The sequence below is a fragment of the Candoia aspera genome, chromosome 3 (genome assembly GCF_035149785.1).
Source record: "Candoia aspera isolate rCanAsp1 chromosome 3, rCanAsp1.hap2, whole genome shotgun sequence".
NCBI lineage: Eukaryota > Metazoa > Chordata > Lepidosauria > Squamata > Boidae > Candoia > Candoia aspera.
This window is the reverse complement of record NC_086155.1, coordinates 42,878,251-42,890,752: the sequence shown is the minus strand read 5'-3', so window position 1 is coordinate 42,890,752 and position 12,502 is coordinate 42,878,251. Positions and strand designations below refer to the sequence as shown.

The following is a 12,502-nucleotide window of genomic DNA, read 5'->3' as shown; positions in this document are numbered from 1 at the left end:
GGTTTATGTGGGTTATGTCTATTGATATTTACTGTATTAGAAATGAAAACTGAGAAGTTTAAAAATATTTGTCTTCGCAGATCACCTGAAAGGTTCTTGGGGACCCCCAGGGGTCCCCAGACCACACTTTGAAAACCACTGTTCTAGAGCAGTGGGTCTCAACCCTTAACCCCTCCTAAGTCCCATCAGTTACAACATCAAAGAACCTGAGTCCACCATGATTAGAAACCAAAACCCTAATGCTTCCAAAGTCATATGTTTTTAGTACTGAATTATTACATTTACAATTTATGGTATACTTTAATAGTTTAAATAGAATTTCAGTGACTCATCCTGTGTCCTACTTCTGAATCCTCTCTCTAGTGCAAAGTAATGATTGCTACTTTAGATGCTCAAGATGTCATTTATATAGCCTCCCAGCACTGTCCAGTAGTTTAACCTGAGAGATACTGATTGGTCCAAAACATCCATTGAGCTTCATGGAAAACTTTAATTGAGAACTGGATCTCCCCAAACCTTGCCCAATGTTTTAATTCAATAGAAATAGAAGCCGTTTTTCTGCCTATTCTTGCACAATTCTGTCAGTTTATTTAATAATCTTACTTAAAAACATACCAATGCACATACTTTTTTCTTCCCGCAGAACAAAGTAGCATATGTAATTCCTTCTCCATTTTATCCTCACAACAATCTGGTGAGATAGGTTGGGCTTTCAGTGACCCAAAATTAGTGGAATAAGGGCTTGAGTCATCATCTAACAGTCTAGGTACAATGCAATATATACTGGCTCCAATATGCTCAGCATGCAGGCTAAATGCCCTCTTGCATTACATTTTCTTACAGGAGGATTGTTCCGAGAGCCTTTGATGTTTTCAGCTGCCCTTTTTCAGCCCCATTTCTAGCCTTATCATATTCTACTTGAGCTGTGATGACATGAACTGTATATGTTATTACAAGAATGGTCACATTACTGAATTATAGAAAGACATCAATAAATTGCCATTTTGCCTTTATTGTTTTCCTAACATCCCCTCTTTTGCTGCTTTTGCACAACTGCATGCTGGGTTCATGTTGGAAATGAACCAAATCATCAAGATCCCTTTCTTGGTCAGTCATTGCCCCAGCATGGATCTAATGCCAATGAGACATTACATTGGAAAAGTGGTTTAGTCTGTTTCCTAGGTTTGGAGGAACGTGCTTATGGAAGCAGTCTTCAAATTTGTAATCTTTTCATAAAAATATATCAGGTTTGGTTTTATTCATTAAAAAGTGCCTAATCAGTAGCTTTTATATAGTAGACGCTTATAGCTGCAACCACAGAGAACAAGGCCTGGATACCATCCTTTCTTTAATTAGATTTAACCATTTCTCAGTCTTTATAGGTTCCTTCAGCAGGTTTTGTTTCTTTTTTCATGAGACTGAAACTTAATGAAAAATAGGCTATTGCCTTCCTTTAGAGTATGTGTAATCTCTGCATGCTTTTAAATACTAGCTTTATATAGCCATTAATACTTTGTTTACCATTAAATTCCAATTCGCTGAAATTATCTTGGTTTACAAAGTAAAAGGAAGTCTCTTAGAAATTGATGTAACATGATATTGCTTATTCCACAATGATAGTGCATAAATATAATGTAGCCTGGGCTTTCCAGAAAAAGACAAGCCATTTCTCATAGGGTATTTTCTACTTAGTGCAAGATGAGGGTAACATGCTATCCTGCCTGAGGAAAAGCTGCTGAACACCTTTATAAATGCCTCCTTCCACGTATAGAAATTGCCCAGCTTAGAATTTGACTCTTGGGTAGTAGGATATGTGCTGGGTGGAAGGGGGACTATAGAGAAGATGGCCTTGATGGAGAGAGGGAAGATCTGTTACCAAGGCAATGAACAGATAAACATAGCTTAAGCTCATGCCAAGGTAGAGATTCATGAAAACTCCTAAGATAACTACCCCCCAATTCACATGTAGATAAGAGGGAGGAGGGGAAACATTTAAATTTGCAGTATTCTGTTACAACAGCCATTTAAATAAAAGGTTTAGCGCCTACATGGCATCTGTTTCTTGATATGGTCTATCTTGTAAGGCAGATGGGGGAGAGCACCAGACTAATTTAGATGGCACAGAACAGACCCATCGTCCAACATTTTGTCTTGCTACTTCCTGCCCCCAGGGGATGTGCAAAATGTTCCATGCATGGGACAGCTGATTTCTGGTGGCCTTTATCCAGGCCAAAATAGCCAAACTTAAAAACTTAAATTTCAAGTGGGATTGCTTCAGGGGGGAAGTGGAAAAAAGCCAAGGACAATGGCAGCAGTGTACCACAGTTGCATCTAAGAAAAGTAAGGCTCTGGAAAGATGAATAGGTGGGTCAGTTTGATAGCCCTCACTGATATCTTTGATTTCAAGTGCAGCATATCCAGTTTGCCTGGTCCCTTTGGTTTGCACAAACCTCTTTTTTTCCTTTACCTCTCCTAAGCTGCCAGTGATGTCCTCATTTTCAAAAGTAGCATAAGGAGAGGTAGGGAAAGAAAGTTGCTGGGAAGAGAATGGGTGGGGGGTGGGCTGGTTGGATATCCACCATCAAGCCCCTTAACTGCAGGAATCCAGGAAGCAAGATTCACACAGACTTTCTTAATGAGTTTTAATGCAAAGAATTATGGCTTAGAATACAGAATCTTGAGAACTGAGATCTGATCCCTCCAGCCCTCCTTTATTATTAACTTCATTAAGGCATGATCTCTTGAAGGTTTTTTCAAGAAATATTTTCCATGACTGTTTATTTGATAAGCCTGTAATGGAATCTCCCATCTGCTGATAGTTTGTCTCGAAAGGTTTTCTTTCAACCACAGCACAATCTCATACATCCACATTTGAAGTTAAAAGGAAGTAGGGAAACAAAAGTTCTGGGAAGATGGGCTAGTGGGACAGCACATGGACCATGCAAAAGAGGAAGGAGATGAGTGCACAAGCCTTGCAATTCCTGACTCATATGCCCCTTCCAGATTTTGTTTCCATCAAACCCAGAACAACCAAAATCTTCTGGGTTTCAGTTCTGCTGAGCTGCAACCCATCCAGGATGGTTTGGCAGAATTTCTGAGGTACAATGTTTCAGCTTTGAAACAAGACACAATTTTATTTCATGCACATCTTATATCTGCTTAATTCTACCTGGTATGTGGGCAAGCTCTGACCATCTAAATCAGTGTTTCTCAACCTTGGCAACTTGAAGATGTGTGGACTTCAACTCCCAGAATTCCAGAATCCCAGCTATGCTGGCTGGGGAATTCTGGTAGTTGAAGTCCACACATCTTCCAGCTGCCAAGGTTGAGAAACACTGATCTAAATAAACATACAGCAAAGGGAAAACAACACCAGGGAACTTATGGGAGGAAGTCATAATTCAAAATACACATTCCTTATTGAATATTATATTGTATTGTATTATTATCCATTCATCCATCCCTGTGATAGAACAGAGAAAGTAGACACTGTCTGCTATCCTGTCATGTGATCTCCCAAATATAGAGGCTGTATTTATGACTGAGCCTGGGAAATGGCTAAGAGGAACTAGATAAGTTTTTTGTGCACTTGGGTGTGAATACACACACACACACAATTTCTTATCAGGTACTGTAGGTAAGAGGGAGAGAGAAGTTGAAATGGACTAAGGAGCTGTCAGGAAGTGGTTAAAATGGGAACAAGAAAAGTAAATTGGCTAGTAAGCAAAGATGGTCTTAAGCAGTCCCAGACTAATAAGGAGGAAGATTTCCTGACCATGGATTAGTCTAACACAGATTTCCGGAAGAAGAAATGAAGGCAGAAGATCATGCTTGCACTAGCATAAGAATTTGCCAGCTCCGATCTAGTGCCCTTGCTTCAAAAAATAAAAGCTATTTACATAGCAATAGTTAAAAATGGACACCCACTGGAATAGCAGTAGGGCGATATCTTGGGATGGCTGAGCAATTAAGCCGTAAAGCAGTTTACTACATTCATTGAAAGCAGAAGCCAGATCAAGAGACTGGGGAGCTAAAGCTTTGTATCTATCATCTGAATGCAACTGGCATTGCTTTCTGAAAGAATCAGTATTTTAAACAAATGCTTTTCTGTCCTGGGTACTTCAGGAATAATAATATTTTTTTAAAAAAATGAACTACTTCACAAGAAGGTTCTCACATGCTGTATTTTGATCAGTCCTAAGAACCCCCTCACAGCCCCTTTTGTTAACAGATGAGTCTAAAGCTCCAGGTTTTATTCTGCACAATTGCTTTCCGTGAGACAATACAATTAAATTGGCACCTATATCATTATTATATTAGTGATACAAATAATTATGTATTATTCCATTGACCTGAACCGGACTTATCCTTATATTTTTATTTGTTAAATAGAATTCTTTTTAATTAAAACTTGACATTCAGGGAGATCTAGGAACTTCCTCGAATGAATCAGCTCTAACCCTATGAGTATGATCATATTCCCTTAAACTCTGAGATACAGAGGGCCACTTCCAGAACACAGGGGAAGAAATGGAAACTTGGTTGAAAATTGCATCTGGCAAATTTCACTGCTGTCTTTTCTTTTATCATTAGATAGCTGTGGCTACCCACCTAGGATAGTTTCTGCTGAGCTAATGGATGAATATAAAGAAAAAGATTTCTTTCCTGTTGGATCGACAGTGAAATACAAATGTCGTCCAGGTTACATGAAAATCCCAAGGACGTATTCTATTACATGCAATAGAAACCAGCAGTGGTCAAAAGTTCTGGAGCTCTGTCAAAGTAAGTCTTTTTACATTCTTATCAAACAAACTCTGTAAATTTATGCAAGGGAATAGATTTTTCTGCTAACTACAGAGAGAAACCTTGAATCAGTTTTATGTTTCCTATAACATAACACAGGAAAGTAGAATTCCTCCTGTTTTCTACTAGGAAAACCATGTGGACATCCAGGAGAACCAGAGGGTGGCAGATTGCTCGTAACAGGAGATTTTCTCTTTGGTTCCACTGTAAATTACCAGTGTGAGCAAGGGTAAGTTTCAGGGAATCCAACACAATTCCCAGTGGTATTATTCTTCCTGTTTCTTTCTTCCTCCTTTGACCAGAGTAAGCAGAAATTGTCTAGCAGGAACTCTTCAGGGTGGAGTGGGGGAAATCACACTTTCCTCACCAGTTACTGGGCAAGGCCTGTACCCCAGTGGGGAAGGAGTGGTCCTGGCCAGTTTGGGAGTCCCTTCAACTTACTGCTGCTTCTTTTGCTGTTGATATCTTCTCTTTCAATCTAAGTTTTCTAAAAGAAGATCATCAGCAAAGATTAGGAGTAAACAGAATGAAAAGGAAGGACTCTATCGGGTTCATAGATTGTGTAAATAAATAGTAAAGTTGAACAAGTTCTCCCTTTTGATCTGTTTCATCTAGCAAAAAATCAGTAGGGAATTTCTCCTTCCAATGTATGATTTTAAAGATACAGGACTTTTGCCAAAACAAGAGTTAGCAATCATAGAAACTAATTTCTCCTGCAGGCTGCTATTTTGTTATCTAGCAATCTATCTGTCTCTACACATACGCATATGCTGTCTTTCTATGCATATGCATACATATAAATATAGACTGACATCACATAAAGGGAAAAGCATGGGATGAATGAATAGAAAAATATTTTATGAGGCACTTAGTCATCTTTATTCCTGCATTTTACTCAGACCCACCTCAGACCTGAAGCAGCTCATTCTGAACTAGAGTAGACAAAGGGATGTAGAATGTCCATTTGATTCCAACCATCTAAAGTCTGCATCCTTATACAAATAAATAAAATGATGATATACTGTTTCTTCTGTCTCAATGCAGGTACAGGCTGATTGGCAAGTCTTCCAGAAAGTGTATAATATCTAATAATAGAATGGTATGGACTGATCAACTTCCCCACTGTGGCAGTAAGTAGTACTATGTATCTAAGTAATATGTAAAGGAATATTCTTTATTGCTCCTTGCCAACATAAGTTCAGAAGAAAATGAATTAATGAATTAATTGAAAATGAATTAAAATGAAAAGTACATTTTCAGTTACAAAGACCCAAAATGCTCCTTTTGGTGGTTCATCTCCTTCTTTCTAGTTATTCCATGTTTTCCACCACCAAGTATTCCCCATGGCAAGCACAATGGAAATCACTTGGAAGATTTCTTCTATGGGATAGCTGTAACATATACATGTGACAAAGGCTACCCTCTTATTGGAAATGCCTCTATTCACTGCACTACCAAGGACGGGATAAACGGAGAATGGAGTGGCAGTGCATATTGTGGAGGTGGGTTTTCATGTTCCAATCCTTGGTCTTCTTGATGTTCCTCAAGCAAGGACCATTTCGTGTCAACTGCTAACTGGGACCATTTAAAAATACTCCTGGAAACATTTCCCTGGGGACCCCACCCTGACAAAGTGGCTAGCCCTATTCCTCAGCTACCCAAACTGAACCGATCGGGCATGAGACTGCTGCAGAGTGATTCTGGTCCTTTCTCCTGCTCTTCTTCTGACATATGTCTCCTTTTCAGTGATGCAGTGTGCATCTCCTCAGATTAAGAATGGGAGGATTGTGGCTGGAATTTCCAGCACCTACAGATATAGCCAGAAGGTGAGCTTTGAGTGCACTGGGGGCCACAAGATGGTTGGCTCCAGAGAGATCCATTGCCAAGTGGATGGTACGTGGCACCCTCCCGTACCTCTCTGTGAACGGGGTAGGTATGAATCTGGATTTCCCATTTCTTTTTTTTTTTCATATCCATCAATATGTTTTTCCCCCCCTGAATTTATTAATTTATTTAAATAATCATAAAATTACATACAAACAATAATATCTTGCAATACAAAAAAGAGAAGAAGAGAGAAGAAAAAGAAAAAAAAGAGGAGAGGAGAGGAGAGGAGAGAGGAAAAAAGGAAAAGAAAAAAAAGAATATATATATATATATATATATATATATAAATAAATTAAAAGGGGGGGATAAAATGACAAATAAATAAATAAATAGAAAGATTAGGGTTTCCAACTTTCTAGACAGTACAGCTTAGTATCCTAGAGTGTTATTTTTTTTCCTTAATTCTCTAAATTGCCTTCATTAATTCTAATAAGAGATTAAACAATTAAAGTAATTTGCTATTTACATACTATATATTCATATTAACTTTTTGAGTCCATTCCACATATTTAAAAAAGGGTGTCCAGTCCTTTTGAAAATCTTCCATATTTTTATCGTTTAGTTGGTCCATTAGTTTTGCCATTTGTGCCAAGTTTAGGGATTTAAATATCCATTCTTCCACAGATGGGATTAATTCTTCTTTCCACTTTGCAGCGTAGATAATTCGGGCCAAAGTAATCAAATACAGTAGAAGTTTTCCATAGTTTTCTTCCAAATCTTTGTTCATAAAGCCCAATAAGTAGAGTTCCTGTAATTTATCAATATTAACTGCCAACATTTTACAAATATTATGTATAGATGACCAAATTTTTTTCGCTTTTTTACAGGTCTACCACATATGGTATAAAGTTCCAATTTCTTTTTTACATTTCCAACAAACATTTGACGTATTTCGAAACATTTTCGATAATTTTTCAGGGGTAGTATACCACATGTACATCATTTTATAAAAAATTTCTTTTAAATTATAATTTAATGTAAATTTTAATCCCTTACTCCACATTCTTTCCCAAACATCGTATTCAATATTGTATCCAAAACTTTTCTCCCATTTATTCATACGTTGCTTAATTTGTACATTTAGTATTCTCATTTGTAATAATATTTTATATATTTTAGAGATCATGTGGTCATTATTAGCATAGATTTGTTCATTCCACCAAGATAGTTTTTTTTGTAAATTTGTAACTTTTGGCATCTATTTTAAATTGTTCTTTTAATTGAATATATGTAAACCATTGACATGAATATCCTTCATTTTCCAGATCTTCTCTTGTTTTCATTGTAAATTTGATCCCTTCAAATTTTATTAAATCCAAATATTTTAGCCACTTATGGTTTCCTATTGTTTCTCGCCTTACAAAAGCTTCTTGTGGGGAAATCCATAGTGGTATTGTCAATGTTAAAATAGATCTATATTTTTCCCAAATTTTAAGAATAGATGGTCTAATACAATGATTGTTAAATGTTTTATTTACTTTCAATTTGTTATACCATAAGAAGCCGTGCCATCCAAATTTTAAATCATGCCCTTCTAAATTTAGTAATTTATGATCTTGTAGGGTGATCCATTCTTTTAACCATAATAGACCACATGCCTCATAATATAGCCTGAAATCGGGAAGACCCAAGCCTCCTCTTTCCTTATCTTCTTGTAGTAATTTAAATTTAATTCTTGGTCTTTTCCCTTGCCAAATAAATTTTAAAAGATCTTTTTGCCATAATTTAAAAATTTTATCAGTTATAAATATTGGAATAGTTTGAAATAAAAATAGTATCTTCAGCAGAATATTCATTTTAATTGCAGAGATTTGTCCCATAAGTGATAAATTTAATTTTTCCCACCTCAATAAATCTCGTTTAATTTCCTTCCATATTTTAACATAATTATTTTGGAATAAATCACTAGTATTGGCTGAAATCTCTAACCCTAGATATCTAACCTTTTTAACACTATTAAATCCTGATTTAATTTCTAATACATTCTGATTATTTTGTGGCATATTTAAATTTATCATCTTTGTTTTTTGATTATTTATTTTAAAACCAGCTAATTCTCCATATTCTTGTAGTGTCTTTAATAAGTAATCAATTGATATTAATGGGTTTTGTAAAGTGATAACTAAATCATCTGCAAAGGCTCTTAATTTATATGTTTCTTGTTTAATCTTTATCCCTTCAATTCGATGATCCTTTCTGATAGCTTCTGTTAGAACCTCCAATACCAATATAAATAATAAAGGAGGTAGTGGACAGCCTTGCCTTGTTCCTTTTTCTATTTGACATTCTTGTGTTATCTCTTCATTGATCACAATTCTGGCTTTTTGAAATGTATAAATTGATTTTATTGCTTTTATAAATATATCGCCAAAATCCATCAATTCTAAAGTCTTATACATAAAATTCCAATTTAGGTTGTCAAAAGCTTTTTCAGCATCTAAAAATAACAACATAATCTGTTTTTCATTATGAAATTGAGCATACTCTATTACATTTAAAACCGTCCTTATATTGTTTTTTGTGTATCTTTGGGGTTAAAAAATCATTTTGGTCATAATTAATTATTTCTTGAAGTATTGTTTTTAGTCTTTCAGTTAAAATTAAAGTAAATATTTTATAGTCATTGTTTGATAACGAAATAGGTCTATAATTTTTGCATAGTGACGAGTCTTGTTTTTCTTTTGGGATTAGTATGATATTTGCCTCTGACCAAGATTTTGGTATTGGATTTCCTAACAGAATTGCATTCATTAAATCTTTAAGTGGTAACAAAATTTGATCTTGAAAATATTTATAATAACCTGCTGAAAATCCATCTGGTCCTGGAACTTTGCCTATTTTCAATTTTCTATTTGCCTCTATAATTTCCTGGGTTGTGATGGGATTATTAATTAATGCTTTTTGGTCTTTAGTTAATTTCTTTAAATTTTGTTTTAATAAATAGTTCTCAATTTTATCAGTTGAAATTTCTTGTTTCTTATATAGATTTGTAAAGAAATTATGAAATGCCTTTTTAATTTTTTCATTGTCAACTAATTCTTTCCCATTTTCTCGAATTTTAGTAATAATTTTTTTCCTTTTCTTTTCTTAATTTGTATGCTAGCCATTTTCCAGCTTTATTAGCATATTCAAAATGTCTTTGTTTAATATATCTCAATTTTCTTTCAATTTCATCTGTTGTAAGTATTTTTAATTGCTGCTGTAAAAATTTTTATTTGATGATTTATACCTTCATCTGATGGTCTTATTTGTAGATTTTTTCCTTTTATCTTAATTTGATCAAGAACTGTTTGAATTTTTTGTTGTGTTTTCTTCTTTAAGCAACTATTTAAATACATAAAATATTGTCTCATATATGCCTTGCTAGTATCCCATACTGTCCCAATACTCACTTCATTATTTAAATTCCATTCAAAGAATTCTTTTAATTTCTTTTGGCAATCTTCTACAAGTTCTTTATTTCTCAACAAAGTTTCATTTAATCTCTACCTATAACTTTTTGGGTGGAGTTTTATAGCCAATTGAACTGGATTATGGTTTGAGAAGGATCGGGGGAGAATTGATACATTTAAAATTTTATGTGCCAAATTTTTAGATACCCATATCATATCGATCCTGGAGAACGATTTGAATCTGTCTGAATAAAATGTATAATCTCTAGCTGTACCGTTTTTATATCTCCAGGCATCTACAATAGCCAAATTTTCTGACATATCAAAAAAAGATTGGGGCAATTTTCCTTGATTTTTTATTTGTTGTTCAGATTTTCTGTCAATAATTGGTAAGGTAACTCCGTTCCAATCTCCCATCATAATCCAATTGTTATAAGATAATTTAGAAAGTTCATTTAATAAATTTTGATATAATTTATTCTGATTATCATTAGGGGCATATACTCCAACCAATATTGCTTTAGAGTTTTGCAGTTCTAATTCTATTATTAAATATCTCCCGTTTTATCAACACTTATTAATTTAGGATTTAGATGGGGCTTTACATATATTGCAATTCCATTTTTTTTTTCATCTGCTGCTATAAATTCATTTCCTAATTTGTTATTTACCAGATATTTACTATCTTTTTTCGCAATATGAGTTTCTTGAAGACATATTATATCTTGTTTTAATTTGTATAAATAGTGAAAGACATTTTTCCTTTTAGCTGGGCTATTGGCTCCATTTATATTCCAGGAAAGGCATTTTAATTCACTCATTGGAGAGGAGTATTGCAAATTCTTTCGAACTAGAAGCTAGTTCCTCTGCACTTTGTTCCTCTATATTTAAACGTTTCACTTTACTTTCTTTACTTTCTGTCCTTTCCCTTCTATCTGTTTCTGATTCTAAATCTTTCTTATATTTTCTGAGAAATTCCTGAGCCTTAAAAATAGTATTCAATTTATATCTTTGTTGTTGGAATGTGACATTCACTCCTTCCAATAAAAAGAAATAATCTCTTCTTTTTTTTAATATTCTCAGTGGTATGTCTTTCAATATCATAATCTCCTCTCCTTCGATATTAATTTTTTTTCCCCCAGGAGGCCTGTATTGTCAATTCTTTTGTCTTTTTCCTAGCAAATTCAATTATTATATCTCTTGGTTTCTGGTTAATTTTTGCATATTTTGAATTGACTCTGAATATTTTTTCTATATCTTCTTCTAGCCTTTCTTCCTCCCATTCAATTAAACTTGCAAGCATTTGAACCACTATTTCTCTTATTTCTGCCTCTTTTTTTTCAGGTACACCTCTAAGTCTAACACAATGTTCTTTTCCTTTTAACTCTAACACGGTTAATCGGTCTAATTCTATATCATTCTCTACTTCTAAGTTCTCCACTCTTTCTCTTACCTCTTGAATGTCTGCTTTTATTCTTTTGTCCATTGTCTCTAACTTATGATCTAACCTTTTTTCAAAGCCATCTATTTTCTCCTCTAAGGAGGGTAAAGGTAAAGGTTTCCCTTGAGGTAAAGTCCAGTCGTGTCCGACTCTAGGGGGCGGTGCTCATCTCCGTTTCAAAGCCTTGGAGCCGGCGTTGTCCATAGGACACTTCCGGGTCATGTGGCCAGCATGACTCACGGAACGCCGTTACCTTCCCGCCGAAGCGGTACCAATTAATCTACTCACATTTGCATGTTTTCGAACTGCTTGGTGTGCAGAAGCTGGGATGAGCAACGGGAGCTCACCCCGCCGCGCGGTTTCGAACCGCCGACCTTCCGATCGACAGCTCAGCGGTTTAACCCGCAGCGCCACCGCGTCCCTCTCTCTCCTCTAAGAGTTGGGTTAAATTTTGAGTAATATTTTGGATTGTTTTTTGCGTAAAATCTTCAAACATGGCTTTCAACCATTCTCCTTCCCCAGTTTCTGAGCCTCTCCTATTCTGTCTCCTTGTGTTCATTTTGTTCTTACAGAAATCTTTATTTACTTACCTTAATCACTACACCTAATGTTATATTTATCTATATAAAGCAATGTATAATATTTATATCAAAACATACAGAGCATGCAATTCAAAATAATCTTATAAACATCTGCAATATAGTCCAATGTGGCATTAGAAATTAATTAATTAATTCAGTTCCTTTTAAGTGAGGACTGGCAGTAAAGTTTTTTTGCCTCCAAAGTATAGAAAAGTTTCTTTTTTCCTCCGCTTAGAAAGTTTCTTCTTTTTCACTTTTGTAGTCAAAAGTTGTTGTTTCTTTTACTAGAGATGAAGGGGGCTGCAGAATTGCCTAGATAGCTAGGCTACTCACCCGGGTTCTACAGATGTGCCTCCAGGCTTCCTGGCTGCTTTGTCATTGCAGCGAAAGTGAAGTAC

The 12,502-nt window shown here is 35.2% G+C and overlaps 1 protein-coding gene across 1 annotated transcript in view; it reads left to right on the top strand.

Moving 5' to 3' along the window:
- LOC134494576 (complement receptor type 1-like) overlaps window positions 1-12,502 on the top strand; it is a 121,720-nt gene that overhangs the window by 90,508 nt on the left and 18,710 nt on the right. Inside the window, exons 19-23 of the mRNA XM_063299828.1 lie at window positions 4,594-4,782; window positions 4,933-5,032; window positions 5,848-5,933; window positions 6,114-6,305; window positions 6,550-6,732. Of these exons, the coding sequence (XP_063155898.1) occupies window positions 4,594-4,782; window positions 4,933-5,032; window positions 5,848-5,933; window positions 6,114-6,305; window positions 6,550-6,732 (750 nt within the window). The remainder of the gene's footprint in view (window positions 1-4,593; window positions 4,783-4,932; window positions 5,033-5,847; window positions 5,934-6,113; window positions 6,306-6,549; window positions 6,733-12,502) is intronic.